This window comes from Vidua chalybeata, chromosome 4 (assembly GCF_026979565.1).
Source record: "Vidua chalybeata isolate OUT-0048 chromosome 4, bVidCha1 merged haplotype, whole genome shotgun sequence".
Classification (NCBI taxonomy): domain Eukaryota; kingdom Metazoa; phylum Chordata; class Aves; order Passeriformes; family Viduidae; genus Vidua; species Vidua chalybeata.
In genome coordinates, this window is record NC_071533.1 from 64,446,012 (window position 1) to 64,471,964 (window position 25,953).

The window sequence follows — 25,953 nt, forward strand, 5'->3', positions numbered from 1 at the left end:
GACTGTAGTGTACATAATAGGTTTCATATTGTAAAATTCTTGGGGATTTTTCTTTGTAGGATTGCACAAAATCTGTCAGAGAAAACACTATTGTAATTATGCTTAACAGGCCTCTACCTCATCAGTAAAAGGAGTTGTTGTGCTGGTGAAGAATCAGACTGATCAGCCTTGTCCTCCAGGTCACACTTCAACTGGCTATACTTGGAATGCTGCAAATGAAAATTATAAATTAATTTATTTAAAAACTGAACAGTCGTCTCTCTGGAGCCAAGAACAAGTTCACAAGAAATTTTCTTGGTGAGAGCATGTAGGAAAAATACTCTTTTGGTTTACATATGCTTTCAGCTGTAATGATGTTGGTTACTTAGCCCAGGTCCAATCTCCTTACATGTCAGGCTCATTGAATTTCATTTTGGCTGTGTTAGTTCTGTATCAAGTCTGGGCTAATAAAAGCCAAATAAGAACAGACTTTTCCTTTGGACTCAGCATATCACTGACTGCAGCCCTTGCAGAATTAGGTTGGGATTCTTGTAGGAGCTGTTTACATTCACCTGCAAATCCTTTATGAGCTGTTAAAGCTGGACAGCACCAAAGAATATGTTTTGTCCAGGTTTATCTTTCTTGTATTTTATCTTCCATTTCCTGAACTGCATTTCTTACCTAGTACATTTTTGATGGACATTATTGTGATAAACACCGTTTCTGAGCTTTGTTAATACTTTAAATCTTTTTACCACAGGTTTTTTTTTTAATGACTTGACATTCCAGATGAAGTTTTACTAATATTCAGTAATAATACAATATAATTTTGGAAGTAAAGGCTTTATGTATCTGCTTAATACTTTTATTAAATTTTAATAAAAAGTTTGATTATGTTTTAAATTTCCAGTTATTATAACCAAAGTCCATTTTTATTCCTATTAACTTGAAAATCATATCCCAAAAAGGGGAAATGAGAACTGAATCCAATTCCTAGATGTAATACTCCTGCATGTTAAAACTCCAGAATATTTTATGACTTTCAGTAATTGCTGTCTTACTGTAAACTGCTGAATTTGGATTATTAAATTACAAAACATCAATTTCAAGATGTGAGACTTGGTTCTTAGTTGCATCTCTTCCTCTGCTTGAAATCATGGCTTGAAACAAGTCATGGCTTTGCTTCTCCACTGTAATATTTGGGTTACATGAAAAGCAATTTAATAACATGTCAGCTTGAATATAGGTTGTTGTGAACTGAGAATAACATCAGTAAAGCATGTACATATGAACAGTAAAAATTTGATAAGAGTATTAGCATTTAAGTGAAATCTATGGGTAATTACTTATTGTAAGAATAGTGCAATTGTTTAAGAATGGATCTATAATGCATACCGCAATACCTTGTGATATATGTGATTTCTAATATGTCCAAACCCTGGACGTATTAGGTCTTATACCATTAAAAATGCTTTATAAAAACTATTATTTTTCTATATTGCCCAAATTATAACTTACTAAAAAAAAAGACACACATAGTTGGTAAATCTATATACTAATATATATGTAGTTGTTTATATCTATTTAAAATATCATGAATGAGGGAATTATAGACATTTTCAAGAGGTATGGAAATACATGACAAACATGAAGCATTTTGGATTTAAACAGCATATTAACCCAGGGCAGTTATGGTAATTTAAATTGTCTAGTAACTTTAAAATCAGTGAATCAGTGTTTTATTATGCTACATCAATTTAGCCTCTGTGATCTTATTTGGGTATATTGGAGTATTACAGGGATGCTAGTTGGTGTTTTGGATTAAGGTTGAACTTAAGAGTTAAACAAGGATTTGTTTTCTTTATGTATGTGTGATAAAGCATATCTGCTAGGATGTTTTAATTTCTTATAGAACATCACTTTGAGGATTACTGAATTGAGAATTTAATATTCAAATGCAGTATTCTGTTCTTATAGGAATAAGGAAGTGTCTTGGGTTAACTGTTTAGTATTAGGTGCTAATTAAAAGAACAAAGTAAATAGATTGACTTAATCTAGGAGCAGTATAGTGTGTATTAATGAACTACTTCTGTGCAGGCAAGTGTTGTTTCAAATGCTGCAGTGCAAAGTTCCAATAATTTGCTTCAATGCAAAAGATTTCCTGAGGACTCTACTTCAAATTTATGGTAATGAAATCAGCTGGAAACAAGGCAAGTATTGAATCTGTGATCTCATCCTGTAATCTCTGTGCTATTGGTGTTTCTGTTAAAATCACAGAGTGTAGAAATAACTAAATTGGTGGTTAAGTAATATATTGAAAAACAGAGTTTAGTACCATACAAAAGAACACCTTTCTTGGGGGAGGTTGTGACCAGAGGCTTGGCAGGTCAAGATAATATGTTCTTCTCAGAGTAGGAATTAAATCATTGAGTAATTTAAGGATAGCTTCTAGTGGAAACAAAAGCTCTCAACACAGTCCTGACTATAGCTGAAAAGGCCAAACTACTTCATTTTTCATATTCCCTAGGAAAAAATTTCCTCTGCTTAAAGGAAGGGCTAAAATAAATCCCAGAGATACTCATAGTTGTCAGAATTAAGAATCACTTGAATGGGCCCATGTTCTTTTGATAGAAACAAGTAAAACTCTTCTCTGTGGATTTAAAAGCAATTATTAGCAACGAGCATAAGATGTAAATATAATGTCTTTTTTGTTTTGGGTTTTTTTGGTTCCATATATCAAATTGTTGAGGTGTTGTTTAGGGCATGGATTGGACTCAGTGATCTTTAAGATCTCTTCCAACCTAGTCATTCTGTGAAATAGCTGCTGAGTGAGTTGCAAAAGTGCATGTGACCTTGCAGGAAGGGCTCTCTCTATGAAGATATATCAGCTTGTGTTCAGCATCTGAAAAGTTTCAGTAAATCACAGTGAGGATCTGTACAAAAACCAGCACTGGGAATGGGAAAAGTGGGAAAAGAAATATCATAATGGGACTGGCAATAGTGACAGTTTTATAACTTGTACAAACAGGAAGTACTTGATAGTACCTGATCCATGGGATTTGAATCTGAAGTTTCTAGTAACAAACACAATTCTTGTTTAGGCTTTTAAACTTCGAAATTTAATGCTTTCTCACACATTATTTCTGCTATTAAAAAAACAAGCAAACAAAGGTCCAGCAAAACAAACAAAATCCCTTAAATTCTCTTTAGAGTAGTCCTGTAGCTTTAACTTGCATGATGGACATTAAAATTTGCTTCCAGGTAACTGAGTCTGCAAGGTTGTATAGCATGGAGTTCTCTAGAAATGTACCTGTAAGTCAAACAAATGGTTTGAACTTACTTAGGGGTTACTGAAGAGGATACTTAAGTTTATCTTTGAATCTATCACAAAGCAGTCTAGTTATTAATTTCCCCTGTTCTTTGTAGAACTGCAGGATACATGTTGAGATTGTAGTTCAAAGGAAAGTGAAACAGCACTGGGCTTGGCCCATCCTATCCATCTCTGTGAACATGAGGCTGCAGTGTAAGCACATATGATGCTGAAGGACAAAAGGTTCTGAGTTTTGGCAACAATGCCTTGTGCACCCATATGTGAATTTTTATATACATTAACAATCTTGGTCTGATTGCTAGGAAGTAAATCTCTCCCTGATCCCAAATAGCAATTTTGTGGATATCAGTCAAGTTAGTAACAACATTAAGAAACTGTACCAGAGGGAGACTCTCATCAATAAACCTTCAGCTTGAAGTTTTTCAATTCTAAGAAAGGAAGGTTTTTACAGTAAACCTAAGGAGCCAATAGTTTACTTATATTTGAAAACTTGAAAAAAACAACCAACCAAAAAAATCCACCCCAGCTTCACAAAACAGCACTCTTCGAAACTGTGCAATACTCCACTTCCTCCTGTGTATTCATGATATTGACCATTTGTTACAGCTGCGAATTCAATGTTTGATATTTTTGTAGAGTAAATACTTGTCCTTTTATGATGTGTGTGTGCAGGAAAGATGGGCAAAACTTTAGAGCTATTTTTCAGTATAGGAGGTAATTTAAGTATTTTGAATAACTTGTTTTTGTAGTTGCCAATAGTGTCGTGTTAGATCCAAGGATTGCAGCATGGCTGATAAACCCCAGTGACACAGTTCCTTCCTTTGAGTGTTTAATACAGAAGTATTTTGAAAAGCCTTTTTCAAAGGGAGCAGAAAATACAGATACAGGCACTTTGAGAAATATATCTGTAAGTAGTTTGTTTTCAATTGTTTGTATTAAAAAGGTAAGGAAATGATAATAGAATTGCTTTTGCTTAGAAAATTTTGCAAAAGAAGATAGATAATGGATAGATTTTATAATGGAAAAATTTATTCTATTAATGCGACATGTTGGAAATCGAAAGAAAGGGGAGAAGGGGAGTTTTACTTCCTTTACCAAGATGGGAGCTCATTCTCCAGGAACAGCTGTAAAATTTTCCTTTAAAACTGTAAAGTTCAGTAACAAAAATAATTAATATAGAGCTTTATATTTTTTCTCTTCACCTTCCTGCGAAATGATTTCCAACTCTTCTTTCCAAAATATCTAATGCTATGTTTGTTCTCCAGTTCCTGTGCACTTGTAGCCTGTATTTAGTTGATTGTTATTAACAATTTTGCTAAATTTCACAGCTGGTACACACCACATCATAGGCTGAGAAACAGCAGGTAGTCAAATGTGAACCTTCAAGCATTTGTATGAAAAAAATCTGTGAATTTTAACTCTCAGCGTGAGAGAACTCATGATGAACTTTTTTCCCTGCACTATGGAAAGTTCTTCCTGTATTGTATCAAATATCCTCTGTATTTCTATTGAAACGTATTTCCTGAGTGTTATAAAATATTTGTATCTGTTTTGGGCCATGGGGATCTACTGTGGGCACTTTAGCTTTCAGAGGTTGTTTGAAGAATAAGATGATGTGGTTTTTTCTGCCTTCACTTTTCAGAGGCCTTGCTCATTGAGACCAAGTATTGTACCATGAATATAGGACTTGTAGGATACAAGAGAGCTTGGAGCATAGACAGAGTTTGGTTGTACTGGCACTTACCCATCAGTGTAGACATTTCTGAGAAAAGCAGAGGCAGTTTACTTGAAAGCATTGGCTGTAAACTGCAGTTGTTCAGAAGCTACTTCATGAATTAAGTTATTAGGGTAGGAATAGACAAGCAAACAGACAGAAGTTACCTATGATTCTTTTATGTGCACTGGCCTTGCTGTGAGTCAGCATCCTTAATCTTGTCTCTTCCCTTAGCTTGACTCAGTCTTTTGTTCTTCAGATATCACATCTGTTGTTAGTTATTTTTCAACTTTGTTATCCTGATTCCCAGCTCTGAGTTAAATATTGAAATTTTATTTCCTTCCTGTCTTACTTCAGGTCTAGTTTGTTTCCTTGCCACAGCCATCTCCAGTGTCTTTATGCTGACTTGATCACTCAATTCCCAGTTAATGTCTCCTTGTAATATCCTGTGACTATTCCCTCCCATTCCTTATTCCTTAATTTGTCACCTGTACTCTCACACTTCCTTTTTGGCTTTTCTCTTTGCTCAAAGAATTCCACTTCTTCCTGTGTCTCCTGGTTCTTTGTCAGGTTTATCTCTTCAATCTTCTTGTTCTGTTTTTACTGGTAGATTCCTAACAGTTGTCTATACTGCCAGAGGGATCTGTGGTAAGTGGTAAATCATCTTGTGCCTCACTACTTCAGTGAAGCTCCCTGTCTTGTGCTAGTCTTGTCCACCCACCACAGTACTTGGAATGACTGCTGGTTTATTCTGTAGCCCACAGCTCACCCACACACCTCTAGCACAAGGATGTGCTGCTTGCTGCTTGTCTGTATATTTGGTGCTGTGCCAAAGTGGTCGTGGTCCACACTCCCTGAAACATTTGCTGGAACAGGTGCTAAACATTATGCTGGTCTTGTCATCACTGCATTTACTGATGAGGAATTTTGGTGTCAGTTGAAGCCTGTCACTGGGCTCTCTTCCACCTCCAGAAAGGGATCAAGCAAGCTGTCTGTATTTCAGAGACAGCTCGTTTGTTCCAGAACAAGTTGGTATGGACAAGGTTTCTTGGAGACAAGTTGGTGAGTTTTCACTGCAGTATGGACTAGACTGTTTTAGAACAAGGATCATCACCATGCATCATCATATGCAGTGGATCTGCATATTTCAGCTTTGAAGAGAGCCCTCTGCATCTTACCTTCCAGGCCTGCTGTCTCTCAGTCTTTATTAAGTTTATAATTAATGGTCATGTTATTGGAGCTAGCAATCTTTCTCAATATTTGTATACATTTCAAAATGATACTCTAGCCAATTGAAAGAGGTGACCTGGTGTTGTGTGGAGCACCTCGGAAAAGAAGGGAAGGAAATGAACAGTTCTGGCACAAAAGTGGCAGTACTTATATGAGAAAAAGAATGCAAGGAATTTTTCCTCATTTTACAAGTAGTGAGGGAACTCTGACTTCAGTGTCAAAGACAGTTTATCGATAAACTCTGTACTTGATACAAAAAGTAAATACAGGAACAGGCAAAATCTGAATGTTCGTAATCTAGTGCTGTGTTCATAGTCTAGTGCTGTGATTTGGGTTTGACAGAGATCTAACAATGTTTCTAAAATATTAATAGAAGGTATACAGAAAAGCACATTTTTACAATTTATACCTTTTAAAAAGATATATTGCTAAAAATATTTAGAGTATTGTTAGCAATAAAGTTATTGATTTATTTTTGATTTATTTATATCAGTATCAAAACTTAGGTGTGAACTTGGAGAAGCTTTATAATGTAATGATGGACCTTGCTCGTGGCTTAAAGGTAAGACAAAAAGAATTTGCTCAGGAATGACTATATAAGTATTGAATTAAAGAGAGTTAATGATGTATTTGTCATTCAAATTAGAATAATAGAATGCTTTGGTCCTTAGTTGTTTACATTGGCAGTCAACATTTAAAATAAATTGCCCATTAAATTTGCCATTTTTTCTAGAAGGAGATGGTATCAAGGTTAATCTTTAGGAGAAACTTTTCCTCTGCTACATTTAACTAAATGAAGATTCTGAGAACAGGAAAGGTTCAAAATATTGACTTTTTTTTTAGTTTTTTAAATCTATATATTACTGTCTAAAAAGTGTTAAAAGAGGTAGAACACAGTATAGCTATTTTTTTCTATGTATCCCTTGCTTATGAAAACTCTCAGCATATCTTTTGTTCTAGATCGTGTTAACCAAGCACTGTTCACATGCTGGGACAGGCTGCCCAGAGAGGTGATTGATGGCCCAGGCCTGTCAGTGTTTAGGAGGCAGTTGGACAGTGCCCTTAATCATATACTTTAAATTTTAGTCAGCCCTGAGTTGACCAGGCAGTGGGACTAGATAGTCATTGTAGGTCCCTTCCAAGTGAACTCTTTTATTCTATTTTACCCCTTATTGCACTTCAGAATGCATCTCTTAGAAATCTGTTGGGGTGTGTGTGTTTTCTGCCTGTGATCATGTGCCTGGAAAAGTGCCAGAATTTAGGGATACACCCAGATTCTGGTGGAAGGGGCATCATAGCTTCCCAGGGATTATCTTTGAAGTTGCTGGTAGCAGGTGTAGGGCTTAGACCATGAAGGTGTTGGAGCCATGTTCATGTGGATATCAGCAGTATGGTGAACAATCCATGAAGGGAGGCAGCGGGGAAACACCAAAGGCACAGGAACGCTGAGATTGAGCTTCCAAGGGTTTTTAGACAAGTCAGGTTGCTTCAGTGGTTAGAAAAACAGACTTTCTGTTCTCTGTAAGTAATTTGTAATAAGCCTTTCAACTCTTATTTTCTCCCTAATGAAAACAAAGTTATGAATTATGAATGGTTGCCTAATTGTTCAAGTGAACAAAGGAAAAAGGATAACTGTGTCCTATTATAATGAAGCTTGCTTTAAAAATAAACTGTTTAGAAAAAAGGAGATGTATGTATATTTCTTTATTAGCATTCTTGTACAAAATGGTTACTATTGCAAAATTCCTATTGCCCACAAAAAGAAGCGATAGCATTTAGATACTATAATTTACACTAAGTAGTATTTCATGCCACAAACATGTGTTGTCATGTAAAAAGGGAATATACAGAAAGTGAAATACTGCTCACTGGGAAATACTGGTACTGAAGAATGTATTTATATCTTACTTTACAGGCTCAAGGTTTGTGGAACTTATTTTGCACATTAGAGCTTCCACTTATCAAAATTCTGGCAGGTATGAAAGTTCAGTTCAAAATATGAATCTTCACTATTTTCACACAGCTGCTGACTATGCTCAAGTGGAATGTAATTCCTCTGAATATGAAATGTTGTCTTAGCCTCATAACAGCTCTTTGAGTTTCCATTCTACAGTCTAAGAAAAATGTAAGATTGAAATTGTGAATTATGAATGTTCTTAACCTAAAATTTTATTTACAGTGATGGAAACACACAAAATATACGTGAACAAACAAGAACTGAAAAAAACATCAGAGATTCTAGGGGTAAATTTTGTATTAATTTTTTTTCTTGAAAATTATATAGCATCATCTTCGTGCTTTTACTGAGGATAACTGATTAAAAAGAGAAGGCACTTTTGTCACATTTTATGTAATAGTGTGGTGTTTTTAGTATGTTGTTATAAATAGAAATAATTATATTTACATTTTAGAATATTTCTCTATTTAATTTACACAAGTAAAAAGACACATTTGAGTCATCAGCCTTGCCTCAGAACTGAAATTGCATTGCAAAATGCACAAGTCCTTTTGGGTTATGTGTTGTAGAGTAAAAATGGTAATGACTGTTTCTGAACCTACAGTTTTCAGTAACCATCTTCCTGAGAAGTGATAGACTTCTCTCCCTCTTTTTTGAACAATGCACTCTTTAAACGAGTGTTCTTTGATAAAAATAGCTACAAGAGAATCTCATTTTGTTACATAAAATTTGACTAGATAATCATATTGGTCTGACAGATTACAATTTATCAGAATAATTTGCATAGCTGTGTTTCTCTCAAATCTCTGTAGGCTTCAGTAACCTAAATTCTTTAACCACAAATGTTGGTACTCCTTACTACAATAAATCCTCTTCCCAGATCATAAAGCAGTATAAATTAAGGAGTATATATAAGCAATCTACTCAACCAAATGTTGATAGCCAGCAATGATTACACAATTTCAAGTACTCCATTTTTAAAAAAAGGTCTAATATTCTCATTAACCTTGGAAGTAGCAGATGTTGAAGAAAATAATAGTGTGAGCAGAATAATTTTGATGTTGTAATTTATAGTTGCGGCTCAAAGAGCTTGAACAGGAGGCTCATGAGGTTGCTGGAGAACGATTCCTTTTGACCAGCAGTTGTCAGCTCCGAGAGGTATCATTTGTTCTACTATTTCTACTTAAGGTGTATGTTCTATAGATTTATTGATGCAGAATAACTGTAAAGCATATGTATCCTTACCACTTCTGACTTATTCTTTATTAATTATTTTCTGATTTTAATGAAGGATGTATCAGTTTTTTCATAAATAGGACAATGTTGAATAATCCGTATTTGACTGTATGTACATTAATTATGCATTTTTTTTAGTAAATGTCACTGCTTCAATAGCTCAAAAATAAAGATTTTCAATTCTGTGTTAGTTCTCTTTGCTACAGTAAGCTCTATTTACCTTGTAACCTGTTTTCTGTTTAAGTTCAAGCACCCAGTAATTTTCCTTTCTATTTCAACACTTGAAACACTGAAAGGTTTATTGTCTTTTTCTTACTTTAGGTACTATTTGATAAGTTAAAGCTCCATACGCTGTGTGAGAAACTTCACAGAACTGAAATACAGCAGCTCGTATCCACCTCAGAAGTTGTGGTGAGACAGGGAAGGGTTTTAAAACCAGCTGCATGATTTAGCAAAACTTCTAAGTTATTCCAGTGAAATAGTGATTTTTAAAATTTTTTTCTAATGATTGTACTTTATTTTTGTGTTGTACTATTTGTGCTACGGTTACTTATGCCAGAAAAGAAAATTGCTCTCCATGGTGGGGAAAAACAAACCAGCTACTGAAGTTCTGCCCTGAACCTCTTTTTCTCCAGGCTAAACATCCCCAGCTCCTTCAGTTGTTCCTTATCAGACTTGTGCTCCAGACCCTTTTCCAGCTCTGTTGTCCTTCTCTGGACTTGCTCCAGCACCTCAATGTCCTTTTTGAAATGAAAGGTCCAATACAGAACACGTTAGTCATTGTTGAGTAAAGGGTGACAGTCACTGTCCTGGTCCTGCTGGCCACACCACTGCTGATCCAGGCCAGGTGCCATTGGCCTTCTTGGCCACCTGGGCACACCTGGCTCGTGTTCAGCCACTGTCAACCAGCACGCCCAGGTCCTTTTCCACGGGGCCCTTCCCAGCCACTCTGCCCCAGCCTGTGGCACTGCAGGGGTTATTGTGACCCAGGGGCAGGACCTGGCACTTGGCCTTGTTGAACCTCAGACCCTTGGGCCCACTGATCCAGCCTGTCCAGATTCCTCTATGGAGGCTTCCTGCCCTCCAGCAGCTCAACTCTTCCATCCAATTTGATGTCATCTGCAAACTGACTGAGGGTGCTCTTGATCCCCTTCTGAGATCATTAAAAAATCATTTTGTCAAGATAATAATAGCAATGGAGATTCTTTTTAGAAGAGAAAAAGCCTCTGTGCAGCTGCACCTGATTTGGTGCCATGATTGAATTGCTCTAGTTTATATAGGAGTTAAAGTGCACAACTCATTGCTGAACATGAACATCTTTGGGGAAAGTAGAAGGGTAATATTTATTTCTTAAGAAGGAAATTCTACTTTTCAGTCAAGTGTCTGAGCTACCAAATATGATCTCCAGTAACCTCAACAGTATAAACATAAAACCCACACAGTACTCAAGGAGAAGGAGTTTCATATATCAGACATGTAATCCTGGAGAGTGACAGAGAGGCTTGGGAAATGGGAGGTAACAGTGAAATAGAATTTATGTTTTTGTGGGAACATAAGATTTGTAGCTATAATCAAAGCAATGCTTTTATATAGTCCAGTATTCTCTTTCCAACAACTGCTGGGACTTGGTTATTTAGAGAAAGGTAGGATGAAACCCTCCAGGACATAAATAGTAGGTAATTAATATGAAGATGTTAATTTCTCCCTGGTAGCAAGAAAAAAACCTTATATTTTAAATATAAATTTTAGTACAATTGCATCTGCTTTTCATCCTGGACTATTGTAGTTCCAGGTATTTTTTGTTGTACTTATAAATATCCAATCTCTATTGTAATAATTTAATTGTTTTTCTCAACAGATTTTTGGCAGTTTCCAATCAAAGTAATCAGAAATATGCTTTATTTCATTGGTTTTTAATTTGACAATTTGAATTTCTCTTGAAGTTTTCCTGGAACCTTTATTAAGGCATGAACAGGAGAAATTCTCCTCTTGGATTGTGTGTGTATAAATATATATGTGTGTATATATATGTATTATTTTGTCTACTTCCATAGTGTTCTCTCTTACATTGATGCTATAGAGCACAAAAAACAAACAGAAGGCCATAAATAACACACACACATATCACACCCCAGTGTTATCAAAGTTGCTGTGGAAAAGTTTTTATGTCTATGTGTATTTTTGTCCCTGTCTGGGACAGGAGTGGAAATGAAATGGGAAGGAGTAATCACCAGCCTTCCTAATGAAGGCTTCCTTGGTCCTGGGCTGGGATTGCTTGAAGGACATCATCCTTCAGCCAGTATTTTGTCTATTCAGATTGTCAAGTAAATTTCTTCCTCCAAAATATATTCTGTTAAAGTTTGTTTAATAATATAATTTCAAGAAAAGTATGCCAGTAATTCACATTCTTGATTTTGCAGCTAAATAAATTGCAAGATCTTCATCCTTTGCCTAAGATAATTTTAGAATACCGCCAGGTGAGCTGATATTTTTTCACAGAATGTAGTTACATTGAAGCAAAATTTAGGAAGACAGATAACATATTCATAGATAAATAAATAAGCTGGCTCTAGTGAAAGTTCATTCAAATACCAATTTGAAGTCAGTATTCTTAAGACTTTTTAAATGTTAATGTTTATAGTTGTTTTGGTCTGTGTTAGATTTTAGCTAGCAAACAACTTGTACAACATTGCAAAGACAATTGGAAAACTGCAGTGTTAAAGTTGTGTAGTGTTATAAAGCATACTTAGGGCAAAACATCTATTTTTTGAGTTCTGAAGAAATGCTTTGCATAAAGTGAAGGAGATAACTGTTTATGGAGAATTTTGGGGTGACAAGCCTCCTGAAAATCCTAAACAGTCTAGTTAGTCTGCTCCCACACTTAATCATTAGGTTGTCAGGGAATGAGCTTCTAAGAATTAAAAAAAAAAAAAAAAATTAAATGTTTAAAAGTGTGGGTTTCTGTTTGGTTTTGATTTTTTAAAAATTTGTTTGTGGTTTTTTGTGTGTGTGGTTTTCATGAAATTTATTGACCTGGGGACAGAAGATGTAAAACAATAAATTCCAATAATTCATTTAATAGTATCTGCAAAGCTCTGTCTTTAGGTTATAACCAAGCACTTACCTAACTTACATGAATAGGTTAAACTGTCAGTGAGTATAAATCCATTATTTACTCAGCTAAAACTGTCTTTGAAAAAGAAAAGTCTACAAGCAGGATAGATTTGGAAATTAGGATCTTTAATTTGAAAAATCCCTTATTTTTATAAGTAAGCATTTATCTCCAATTTTATGTATTTTAGGTTCATAAGATGAAATCAACCTATGTGGATGGACTACGAACGTGCATGAAAAAGGTAAAAATATATAAAGTAGCTTGTAAAATTCTAAAAAGATGTGAAATGATTGCAGTGTTTACAGTTTAGGAACTTTTATACATGGAAAATTAAAAGTGTTTCTTTTATATTTTTTTGTTTTGATTACAGTGAATTTTTACTACTGATACTTATATTAAATAAAATATAGCTGTGTGTCTTCATTCTTTTTTTTTTTTTTTTTTGTTTTTTACTTTACTTGATTACAGGGATTCATTTCCTCCACTTGGAATCAAACAGGAACTGTGACTGGCAGACTTTCAGCCAAACATCCTGTAAGTGAGCTTATTGGAAGATTTGCATTTTAATTGAAATGAAAAATTAATATTAGTTGTACAAAACATGTAATATTTTTAACACAGGAAATGTTTGTTTTCATGCAAGTCTAGCAGTTGCTCTATTGTATCTAAATGGTGGACAGAAAAAGCTTATTAAATGGGTATTTTACTGTAGGACATCTCTTCTTAGGCATATTTTGTGGCATATGTGATTAGAATTAACATTGTTACCTGAAGTAGAGGAGTACAATGTAAGCCATGCATGTACCTTGAATACTTGCCATGAATTCTGGTGTTTATGAAGCACTCCTTGTAAAGCATCAGTGAGCCCTGGAAAGTGGGTATTACAGGAAAAAAAAAGGAAGTTCTCCTGGAATTTGGCTTCAGGCCTCATAGCAGTAAAGGGCTCAGCTGGCAGTGCTGGTGCTCTGGAAGTCTTGCTTATATGGCCATGACACTTGGGCTCTTTGTGCTTCCTCTATAGTCTATAATGATCTCCATGTACATGCTTGTGCCTGAAACATGTTTTATTTGACTTTCTGGACTGCTACAGGCTTGGGTTATCTTTTTTTTTCCTTTCCACAAAGTGGCCTTTCTAGGGCTTACTAGAATGTATTCTATGATCCCATTTCTCTTGGTGTTTATGACTCCCACTGACCTTTGGCTGTACAGGCTGGCAAGGCCTTTGTGCTCCCCTGTCACAGCCCATGGCTGTGTGGATGAGAGTGCAGGAGCTGGTGTGGGATGAGGTGGGGCTGCAGAGCTCCAGGGGTTCAAGGCATAGGTGAGAGAATGGCAGAAGAAAAGTAATGACAGTCTGTCTGGGGAAAGTTTCTGTTTAGTTTAACCATGGCCTTTTCTACCAAAGACCTGGCTGCTGGCCCTGTGGGTAACTGGGAACAGATGCAGAGGTGGGACTTGTCTCATAAAGGCTAGAGGGAATCTGTGAGGCCGTTGTCCTTTTAACTTGTGCCCAAAAGTGTTGTCAGTTCCTATCCATGCAGGTTTGGGTACTGCTTATCTCTGTGCAGGACCTAACCTTAAGCTTCAAATGGCATTAAGGTACAAATGGCATTAGGAGCTTTCTGCAGTCTTGGAGAAAGACCATGGTCTTCCACAGCTCTTTGTGGGAACAGAGATTTAACCTTAACAGTTGTGAGCACTTTGCATGGATGGGCTCGTGTGGTTCCTGGCAAGTCCTGCCTGGAATGATAACTTTGGGTTTCTGACAGAAACCTGTTCTGGAGACTTCTTACCCTCACCACACTTGGTGATTCCTTCACTTTTCTTTCACCTGTCTTCACAGTTCATGTTTCATTTGTATCTTCCTACCCTCATGGTACATATGAGGTACAATTTGTCATCAAACAATTTATAGGAAGTGCTTATGCTTTTTGCTGAGTAAAAATCAGTGTTGAGGATTCTGAATTAACAACAGAATGAGGAAGTGTTACTGCTGCTCTTGTTTCTCATGCACCCAGATGGGAAAAAGTGAGAGGAAAAGATGATCATGAAGGTCACAGTTTGCTGAATTCTCTGATGTGATGCACAGGCATTTCCAAGTCAGAGCTGAACAGACAGCTGTCTTGAAAAACCACATAGAACATAAAGTGACCTTTGGCCCATCATAGTAAAAAGGACATGAAATCAATTTTTCTTAAAAGTTGTTTTTCTTCAAAATAATGCTGCTAAAGTTAGCATACAGGGTTGCCCAAGGCTGACTTTTCCTTCTAAGGAAAAACATTGGCAGGGCTTTTTGTGTTTGAAATGTTTATGGAACTTATACCATCTGTTTCTGAATCATTTATTGATATAGAAGATATACTGCAGTGCCCAGTCACTTTGCTAAGTGTTAAAGGATTGGGAAGATTCTTGCCAGAAATCATAAATATTGGAGATATTTTTGTGGTTACTATGATATTATGTCAAATTTTAGCTGAATTTTTTGCTGAGGCAGTTTATTTTAAACTGTTTTAAAATTCTTTAACAAGTGATTAAAGCAAAAGATAAGTGTGGATCAGATTCTGTGACAATACAAATAGAAAAACATCCCATATTCTGCCATGCTTCTGAGAGATGGGATTCCAAACAAAGGTTTCTTTATCTTTCTTTTGTTTTGTAAAGGTAATGGATCCATCTGTCCTCTGTCCTTTAAGGCATTTAATGGAGTCCAGGAGGGATTTACTTATAGGTTTGAGGGGAAATGACTAGACATTGGATACAGAGCAGAATTTCTTTTTCAGATAAACTCTGTCATTTTCTTTCAGACAGTTCCACATTTGATATATGGATGATGTATATTTTTGTCTTTATGTGGGTTTTTCTCAATAGATAAGTTTATTCACATATATTTTTATGACTTTTGTGTTGTAACAGCTTAGAGGGGGTTTCTTAGCAGCACTTCACTGGCTCTCCATGTGCTCATCTATTTTAGTTTAACTGTACACTTCATTTCTTCTCATTTGGTTTCTTCCTCTACAAAATGTGTGCTGTATAAATCATGTGTTTTTCACAAATAACTGTTAATGTATTATTGCTAAACAGGGACACATTTGATCTTGCAATTTCCTGTTACTGCATTGTAGATGTCTATTTGCTACTTTTGGAAAACTTGAGTATCGGAAACCTAAAAGAAAATGTAAACCCTACAAATTATTTTGTAATGTATCCATGTGCTAGTTTTGTTTTTTTTTTCTCTATGATTGCTTATGATTATTAGGGGAATTTAATTAGGTTTATTATTTGAATGTGTTATTTTCAAGTAGTTTTTGTATAAATGTATTAGTCTTGTCTACATCAGGCTGTTTTTTGATTATATTACTTATATATAACTTTTCTATTGTATATATTTATGACATTCATAAAAGCTTGTTTATGTTCTCCAAATCCACCTGGAAGTATCTCTTTTCAGTCTCTCATGTTTTAAAGCGGAAATAAGTCAAGACACAAGTGGAAAAACATAAAACCAATTAAGATCAAGCCCCTTTCAGAATGAAAAGAGAGAAATCCTAACTTGACATATAAAGATTGCATAAAATTAAATGTTTTAATTTGGTTTAAGATGCAAATTTCAGTGCTAGAATCAGATATTCTGTATTAAGGTTTCTTTCCTCCAGGCTTCTGCAGCAGAGAGAACTGCAATGCTGCTAATCAGTTTATGCTTCTCTACTTCAGAAGATGTTCGTATCATTAAATTGAAAATCATAAAGTGGTGGGCTGCAGGGAGCATTTCCTTCCTTTTAGTAACAAAAAGCTATGCTGAAGATAAATAAAACATTTTCACCTTCTTGGAGCAAGTGCAAAAAAAAAGCATTCCTGTTTTTCCTCAGGAAAAGTGCTTTTACAGCTTGTCCAAAAAGGCAAAGAAATAAAATAATATAACCTATCAGTCAAAGAAACATGTTAGCCTATAATTTGGAAATCAGGAATGTAATTTGAAAGGGTAACTAATTAGGGCATACTGAATCCTTCATAAGGATCATGAAGAACCTCAAATATTGCATATATCTTAATCTCTTCAACAGATATAAGATTTTCTGGTGGTGAATGCACAATAGAGAATTGCATGCTTGTTTATTATAAAATGAGTGTTGCAAGTAGTGTTTGGAATATGAATAATGAATTTACCCATCTGGTTTTCATTCTAAGGGGAGAGATAATCCCTTGAAGTAGAGAGCCCTGTGAGCAATTGCCATCCAAAATGAGTCTGTTCTCTCAATTAACTTAGCAAACCAGTATTTCTGATTAGCCATACTCTATCTGTGTTATTTCCCCTCTGGGCTGTTTTTTTTGAGTAAAACATTTTCTAATTTTCCCTGATATAAAATGGAAGTATGGTTTTGGCATAGTTTTGGGATTGTTTCTGGACAGTGTGGATGGGATGCTGCTTGTTTGTCTCCCTTTCAGTGCAGAATCCCAATAGGTTTTGCACCTTGGCATCCCCACATGTGCGCTCCTAGCAGGGTGGTCTGACAGAATTGTGCTACCAAAGCTGTTGTGACAGCTCCAGGTTTCAGGATATTTGTCCAGCCTTATTAAGGCTGCAGGCTGATGTGTGCTACTACAAATATTCTTTCTGGAATTTTGAAGTCTGTGGTCACAATTGGATTCCAGCAGAAACAGGATGTTCTGCAAGGTGTTCCAATAGTGATGAGATTCTGCACTGACTTGTTTTATCCCTGCCCTTTTCTTTCACAGCTTTTAGAAGGTTTGGCAGAGGCTGGTGCAATGTAAGGCATCAGACACCAAGTCTGGGAGCAGGGATATGCTTGCATTTTGCTTTTTTTTTAACCCCCTCCCCAGAAATGAGCCAAGGCCTTGGCAGCTTTTGAAACTGCACTGGTAGGAATAAGATTTTTGTAAACTTGTTTTCATACACTGACAACGGAGAGGATTATTTACTTAAAATGAACAAATTATATGGGCCTTACCTTTTCATTGATCTTGGAGTGTGGGTTTTTTTTGTTGTTTTTTTTTTTTTTTTTTTTTAAAGTATGTTTATTGGAAAGCACTGAGGATAGAGACATGTCAGACACATTACAGGTTCATATAAAGCATCTTGTCTAAAGCTTCTATAATGTCATCTAGGCTAACAAAATAATTTTGGGTAAGGATTCCCTAATGTATGCTTTGCTTATAACAAGGGTAGGTAGCCTTAACAGATATGAGAATGTGCCTGTGCTTTCTTGGGCCTTTGAATTAAAGCAATTTAATGTTGTATTTTCTAGTCAGAACAAACTCCTGTCACTCAGATGAGCTGATGTGCTGTTAGAAAAAGCCAGAGTGTGCTTGCTGATTGTTGTACTTGATTGGTGTTCTCTGAGCATCTTTTGCATTCAGAACATATTTTCATGCCATATTTCTTTTCAGTATGTTTATTCCAATACTCTTGAGTCATATGGTGGTTATTACTGCACTAATAGCACTAAAATAGCATTTCATTTTATGAGTAGAGTTATGATTTTTTATAGTCTCTTTTGTTGTTGCTTCGTTTTTGTTTTGGTTTTTTTTTTTTTTTTGTTTTGTTTTTTTGTTTTTTTTTTAAAGTTATCTTAATGAAGGCTTCAAGAAACTATTATTTACAGTGTTGGAGACAGAAGTTCTCCATTTCTTCTTCCTTCATCACAGCTGAAGTTCTATGACAGGCAAATTGTACTTAAAAATGAGTGAATGGGCATGTTGACAAGACTTTGGTCCAATTACATTTTCAGGATGAAATTTTACACTACCTTAACATTTCAATAGGAAGTTCTTAGCTATTAGTGTGACAACTGTAGTGTGGAAAGTCACTGTTGGTCATATTGTAACACTCATATCTGATGATCCAGAACATCATTGTGTTGGTTTATTATCCAAATGCAGAAACAATTGTTTGTTCTCTCAGCATCTGGACTACAGTGTCCTTTTCTATGATATATGCACATCTTTGGCATTCTCTGTTGCAATGCTCCTGATTTGTGTATATTCATTTATCTCATGGTGAGTGTGTGTATCCAATACATGGACAACATTTTATAGCATGATTTGGCTCAGTAAAGCTTGTAGCATCATCTGGGCTGTAATTCTTTATAACAAACAGTTCAATCTTCTCTTCTGTTTGGGGATATCTTTGCATGTATAATTGTCCTGTGTATTATTTAAAGAAAGGTAATATGCAGCCCATATAAATCTGCTTCCTTGCAGTAGTAGCGTGAAAGATACTTGCTTTTTGCTTATGCAGGATAATGTAGTCTGTCATTATTTCTTCTACAAGCTAAACGTAAGCACAGAAATAAAAAGAGCAATTAAAATTAGCTGCTCAAAAATGAAAGATTCTACACAACTTGGAAAAATATCAGCCAGAGTATTTTTAGCACATTATGAAATATTGACTATGGAGGCTGAAATCTTTCTTCACTGTCCTTTAGTTTCTGGCAAAAGAAATTCTCAGAGAAGCTTAGATTTGTAGAAATGGGGGGAAAAAAGTTCCTCTAAAATCTTTCTATGCTTGAGAGATGACAGCACTGCATACTTCCTCTTGTTTCTTTAAAATTAGAAGATAATACATTTCAATCCAGTATGTATAAATTAAATTGTCAACACTTGAGCATTTACTGCTGTTGAGTGGACATTGTTAAGGTTGTTGATTATATGCTGATTCATTTTAACCTTTAAATGGCATTTGCTGGTGATCTTTTGGGAATGCTCCAGGTAAAAGCCAAAGCTATGATCATGTTTTAGAAATTTATATTGGAATACAACTACTGTCAGGTTATTTTTCTCTATAATATGAATGTGATTGGAGCACAGAGCTAACAAGAATCAAAATTATAATCATCCTTGCTAAAAACCTTGTTTTGATTAATGTAGCTTTCAATACCTTAGAATTTCAAAGGTGTTTCAAAGTAAAGAAATTATAGTAATATCTATTACGGGAAGTATTCTGTTACATGAGTTAATCGATGCACTTTGGGGTGTTTCTTGGAATTTTATTAAGTCTGATTCCATGTAATCTGAGAATAGTTTAAGAGCAATATTAGCATGGAGTTCAGCTTGCAAGAAACAATTAATGTCATTCACTCATAATCTCATAGTTGTTGTTCTGCTGCTGTTTATCGATTCACATTTCAACTCCTGTCTGGGCACTTTTCTTATGCCTGAGGTTGGCATGTGCAGCATCCCCTGATGTCCCCACTGGTCACAGTCACTGTACCTCTGTAAGTTCTGAGGAGTTTCATGGAGCCCATGTCCTGCTGAGGTAATTTTTACTGTCATCATCCATAAGACTGAATATTCAGCAATGTGCACAAATACATATGTGTATTTGTGCACAAATACATATGTGGTCCTGATGTTAAATATCTCTGTGTCTATTTGTTATTATTAAGTTTTCTGTTAGAATCTCTTGTGAATTGATTAAGATTTTAGAAATTCTGCCTGATGTTTTTTTTTTAGTTTTCATATGAAGCACTCCTTTAGAGGGAGTTTTAGATATACACTGTAGGAACTACTCAGAGCTTGGAGACTTACATTCTGACAGGACATTTAAAATAAAAACTTCAGACACACAAATTATGTCTTGTCTTACAAGCTCTCAAAAGGGGGAAGTGTTACTATATTTTTTCTGACAGCTGAATTCCTGTTTGCAAGGACAAAATACAGTTTTAACTCAGTCTCAGCATAGATTTTATTATGTTTTAACATAGGAAAAGTTTTTAAATAGCTTATTTTGCTATGTAGTGTTCTTCTAATATAGAATCATCTTCCACTTTGTGTCTAAGAAAAAATTAAAATATCTGAGAGGTCTAAGAAGAGCAGAAATGAAGAATGATAAAAAAATGGTTTATAGGGGAAGATCAAAAGTTAGGTAGATTGAAAGAGACTTCTTGTCTTGGATGGACCAGTTTTCACACAGTAATGATTTTCCAAAGCTTTGTCATTGACATTCCAAAGAAATTCAGGAAAATTATCTCAGCAGGTCTACATTCCTATTATATTCATCTTTCTCTGCTGACAATTATTTTTATAATAATTGTATCAATTACAATTGGAATTGTATCAATACAATTCTGTATCAATAAGTGAATTTGCCAATTCTTTATTTCCTCAGCAACCTTTCATAAAGCCTTAGGAAACTTTGTGCAGAGTTTTGAATATGGATGTGCCCTCCCAAGCTGGGAACAGCAGTGGGAAAAAACCAGTGGTTTGTATAAGGGTTGCTGAAGATGGACAGAATAGGACAGGGGTCATCTTGCTGTCACCCATGTGGCCTTGCTGTCCATAGTTCTCCTGTCCCAGCATGATCATCCACTGACTCTGACTCTTGGGAACTTACAGTTAAGGACCACTTCTAGAAAGTCAGGAACTGTCCTTTCCTCGTTGGGAACAAAGAAACATTACTTATTTAGGTTTCCTTTAACTCCTTCAACCAGCCTCCTGTTCACAGCCTTTTAAGAGGAATTCCCTGCTAACATATGCTCAGTAAATTCCTCAGTGTGTGGAACAATCTTGTTTGAGATGCTAAATTTTACCCTTTTCATAAAACAACCATTACATCTTTTCTTTTAACACTAAATTCTCCAGACTAGAAATCTTGTAATTTTTTATGCAGTTAGAGGTCTGGTATTTGTACCTTTGGACAATATCCCTTGACACTGTTTGCTTTAAAGCTATAATATGCATCCAATCTAAAACTATCCAATATTTGCTATCTCCAGCTGCCACTCAAGGAGTTATCTCTATGCCTTAGCATTGTTTTTTTTCACCAGAACCAAGTTGTATCTCCTTGGGGTTCATCCCAGAATTTGAGCTTCCCATATTAATGAATATTACTGTAACAGAGCTACTATTCTGTGTATAATTTTCTTTCAGGAAAATGAAATTAAATAAGTAATAAAACGTAGTCAGTTTGTATATGGGAAACAAAAGCAGTCTTTTTCTTTTGGAAGATACAAAGAGCTGTGAATATACAAACTTCCTTGCTTGCTGTGCAAAGGTGAACATTTTTTACAGAACACAGATTTTAATCAGTGAGTAAATTTTTTTTTTCATTTTAAAAATAACTCATCAAAACCTTTTTCATGTGCTGCTAAATCTTTATTACCTGAGATCATTGCCAGGTCTAAATTTCAAGGAATTTGGCAGAAAGATAATTAGTTGTAGGAAATCAAACACACTATTCTTAGAGCCTACTCTCTGAAGTAAGAAGTCACGAATTTTAGTTGCCCTTTTTTCCTTCCTTGTGTTCACATCTTTCAAAGCTGATTAAGCTTGTGGGAATGGGAGGAATAACTTCTAAGTTTCCCACTTGTCTGATGTCTAAAAAACCTTGATAATTCTTTGCTGCTGGTAAGGCAAGAGGATAGTGCCTTATCTTTGATTTATTGTTCTCTGCTGAAAAGTGCAAACTAGTACCAAAAATTAAGGAATTCTTTTCCAGAAGTCTGTATGATTTGGTGGTTTTTGACAAGGGATGTCCTTAATTTTCCACAAGCCACTAGATGGCGATTGCAGACTAGTCAAGATTTGCTAAGGAATGCATGCACACATCCATACCAGGCTGGCATTGCTACGGTGACTTTGTTCATTTTCCTATTTTCTGTGTTTATTGAGATGCATGCCATATTTTAAAAATTAGATTTTCAGACTGTCTTGAAATTGTGTTTCATATAGAAGTCACAGAAAATAGCTGTTTATTCCTTTAGAACTATAAATTAATGCTAGTGTGGGCAATAATTTAATGTGGGAATTTTCCAAAAGGTTTTTTTAAATTATTTTTGCTGTGTAATTTCTTAGGAGTGAGTTGCCTCCAACTTTGGAGTTGCCAGATAAATTGAGTGAGTTTGCAATGCAGAATGAAAAGACTGAGTCCTGAGGGCACTCACAACATCAAAGATGCTCTTCTAGGCAGGGTGCAATTTTCCTTGCTAGTTCTCAAATACCTTTGGCCTTTAACAATGGAGCAAGTGAAGCGTTGATGGTTAAGGAAGCAGCTCACTGAACCTGTGCTTACATTTCTTCTCAAACTGATTGAGATGTGAGAGCACAATTTGTCACCAGGTGTGGTCCCATGTAGAACAGCAAAAGACAAAGAAAAAGGAGTGAGAAATTTTTGAAGAAGCAAATAAACTGGAGGGAACAGTAAAGAATAACAAGAATTTTTTAAAATAACAATTAGAAGTTAAAAAAAATGCAATTAGAAATTTGGAATGTAAAGCTCAAAGGAGCTGTCATCCACCTATCTATTAGCATTGTAATGAAGTCTGGTCTTACAGACCAAAGTCTTACTTCTGCTCTAAAAGTATTACAGTGCTAGTCATCAAACAGATGCCATGGATTTAAAAGCTTACTTTGTGTTTCATTGTGTAGAGCTGAGTTGGTGTTCAAAGAGAATAGTTGTGGCCTAATTATTCTAATAAACTTTCTGGAGAAGAAGTTGGTAAGAGAAACTGCAGAAACTTTTGATTTATAGTGCTTCAGTTTTTGCTGGAGTGCTACACGTCAAGAGAGAAACTAGAATTTTGCTGCTCTGAACTTTTTTCAAATGGAAAAGAAATTCTCTGTATTTCTCAAGTATGAAGAAATAATTGGTTTCCTGAAGCAACATCTATTAGAGTTGTTAAATCTAACAAGATCACAGTCCCAGTAAATTTTGTTGTTTACAAGAAATGCAACTAGCTTTTGCTATTTGTTGGCACTGGTAGCCACTGTAAAACAATAATTAATTTGTTTATTTTGCTCTGGTGTTTGGCACTGTGCCTCACTAACAGCAGGTGGATTGGTCACCACATCAAGGATATGTACACGATAACTTTACCTGGTCTAACTCCTTCTTATCTGTTTGGTCTAACTCCTTGGCTATTTTTTAACTTCCCTCATGACACATCTGTCCTGTATACATTTATGAATGGATACTCTTATTGTCGTAGTAAGTTTTGTCTCTGTTCTTATTTTTAAGTAAGGTCTTAGAACAGGGGGGAATTGGTCAGAATCAAATGCCCACAGAATAGTGAGCAGCCACCTCTGTGCATTCCCATTTATTTCAGTAACTACCTCTTACATTGCTTTGTTCCCCTCCCTGCAGTTTGTAGGCCTTCAGAATGGCATATTCCATAAAGGTTTAGAAATGGAGATATGGGTAGTTATAGATTAACGAGTCATTTTCCTGTAGGGAAAAAAAACCCACTTATAACTTTATAACTATTGATGCCTTTATATACAGACAAAATATGTGTATTCTGAGAGTCACTGGGGTTGACTGAGGTTACTTGTTCAAAATAACAATTTATGCTTGTAATCATGTAAATGGGCAGGAAGAGAGATGTAGGGGTTAGCTGAATTCATATTAAAAAAAACTGAAAAGGGAATCAGAATATAGGAAATATGAACAAAAACCCTACTTGATTTAGAGTAAGAAATAACTGAAATGCACCACCAGCCTCTGTGATTAGGTGAAATCTAACTACACTGACCTCAAAAGTAATTTATCCAATATATGTTTGTATACTCTAATCCTTGGAAAGAACAGAAATAGTATACTGGTTTTAATCTAGGAAGGAATAAAAAGATCAGTGGCAAATGAAGATGTAGAATTTTGGATACCAGAAATAGAAAGCTCAACAGAGTTTGACTGAGAAGAAACTCATAAAACTGGGAAACTGCTTGTTTGATTTTGATTAGGTATTGTTACATTGATAACTCTACTGTCCTTGCATATAGTAACTTTCCTTCTGGATTAGAGCGTCGTTTATCAAGGCTTGAAGCTGTGTTTGTGAGGCTTTAAGAGACACACCTAGAGTCCATCAGTTCTGAGCCTCCTTGCCAGGAGTGCTGGAGATTGACTATTGAGGATTTGAATATCTCTAAGGGTAGAGGTTTCAGAACTTCTCTGGGCAGCCTGTTCCAGTGTTTGACCACTGACACAGCAGAAAAGTTTCTCTTACATTCAAGTGGAATTTCCTGTAATGGTTTCTGATTGTCACCACTTGGCCTGTCATTGGGCATCAGTGAGAAGAGCCGGGCTTCATCTTCTTTATGTGCTCCCATCAGTCATCCTGAGTAGAGGACAAGGATCAGTCTCTTGGCCTGCTGGTGATGTTCTTCCTGATGCAGCCCAGGATGCTGTTGGCCTTCCTGAGTACAAAGGCTCATTGCTGGCTCATGTTCAGCTTGTTCTTCACCATGATCCACAGGTCATGCTCTGCAGAGCTGCTTTCCAGACTGTGAACCCTGGGGGACCCTGACAGCCCATTTCTCCAGATGCCTGAGGCCCCCCTGAATCACTCATCTGACATGTCAAGCACTGCTCAGGGTTTTGGATTGGATTGCCTGCCATCTTGCTGAGGTTGCATCAGTCCTGTTATCCAGGTCACAGATGGGGCTGTTGGGCCTTAGCTGCCCCTGGGCTGCTCCAGTAGTGACTGACCTTGAGCTGGGCTTTGTGCTGCTCACCAAAGCCCTTTGGACCCGCAGTTCAGCTGGGTTTCAGTCCACCTCTCTGTCCACTTATCTAACTTGTACTTCAGCAGCTTCTCTGAGGCTTTTATGAGTGAGTGTTTTGAAAGCCTTACTGGAGTCAAGGTAAACAACATCTGCTGCTTTCCCTGCATCACAGAGCTGGTTACTGCATTGCACAAGGCTGTCATTGGTTAAACGTGATTTTCCCATTCTAAATCCATGGTGACTACCCCAGGTCATCTACTTGACTTTAATGTGTTTGCAGATGTTTTCTAGCTTCTCTGAGGAGAAGCTCATTGGCCTGTAGTTTTCTGCATCTTCCTTCTTGTCCTTGTGGAAGATAAGAGTGACAGCTGCTTTCTTCAGAAACCTCCCCTGACCATGACAGCCTTTCAGACATATTGAAGCTGGGATTTTGGCTTTATCTGTCCTTCTATCAGCTGGAACCCCTGGAAGCTAATTTTGGATTACAGTGTTGTTTTTATATGTTTTTAATTTTTTTAAAAAATAATGCTAGGATTTTCTTGTTAATTATCTACTAGAATAGCTCAACCTTTTTTTTTACCCTCACTCAAACAAAGAGAGGTATTATAATAGTTAATTTCCACAACCAGCTTTTCCATCACACTGTTTCAAGCACTCCTTCTTGTCTGTTGGAACATGATTTTTCAGAGAGGGCAATTTTGTTTCCCTGTAAGTTCTAATAAGATGTGGATACCCTTTTCTAACAATAAGGGTAACATTCACGTCTCAGATTGGATCTCTGAAGGTTTTGCAGAAAGACTTGAAATGTACACATAAAAACAAAAGTACAGGCTATATTATGTAGCCCAAAGTGGTGGTGATCATGTGCCCAAGCCACATTAATTTTTCACTTTTGATACAGTAGAACAGTCACTTGACTCAAGCAGAGGAAAACT

The 25,953-nt window shown here is 36.0% G+C and overlaps 1 protein-coding gene across 9 annotated transcripts in view; it reads left to right on the forward strand.

The window, feature by feature from the left end:
* The window catches only part of LOC128787103 (DNA polymerase nu-like), a 111,617-nt gene that overhangs the window by 17,004 nt on the left and 68,660 nt on the right, over positions 1-25,953 (forward strand). For 8 of the 9 annotated variants that reach the window (XR_008430573.1, XM_053941001.1, XM_053941000.1 and 5 more), the window contains 11 exons: positions 110-297; positions 2,077-2,189; positions 4,060-4,217; positions 6,748-6,816; positions 8,170-8,230; positions 8,434-8,498; positions 9,286-9,369; positions 9,769-9,858; positions 11,868-11,924; positions 12,750-12,803; positions 13,031-13,096. Coding sequence is in view for 8 of the 9 variants with exons in the window: in XM_053941001.1 (XP_053796976.1) it covers positions 110-297; positions 2,077-2,189; positions 4,060-4,217; positions 6,748-6,816; positions 8,170-8,230; positions 8,434-8,498; positions 9,286-9,369; positions 9,769-9,858; positions 11,868-11,924; positions 12,750-12,803; positions 13,031-13,096 (1,005 nt within the window). In the remaining variant the exon portion in view is untranslated. The remainder of the gene's footprint in view (positions 1-109; positions 298-2,076; positions 2,190-4,059; positions 4,218-6,747; positions 6,817-8,169; positions 8,231-8,433; positions 8,499-9,285; positions 9,370-9,768; positions 9,859-11,867; positions 11,925-12,749; positions 12,804-13,030; positions 13,097-25,953) is intronic. The other variant, XM_053941003.1, reaches the window with a different exon arrangement.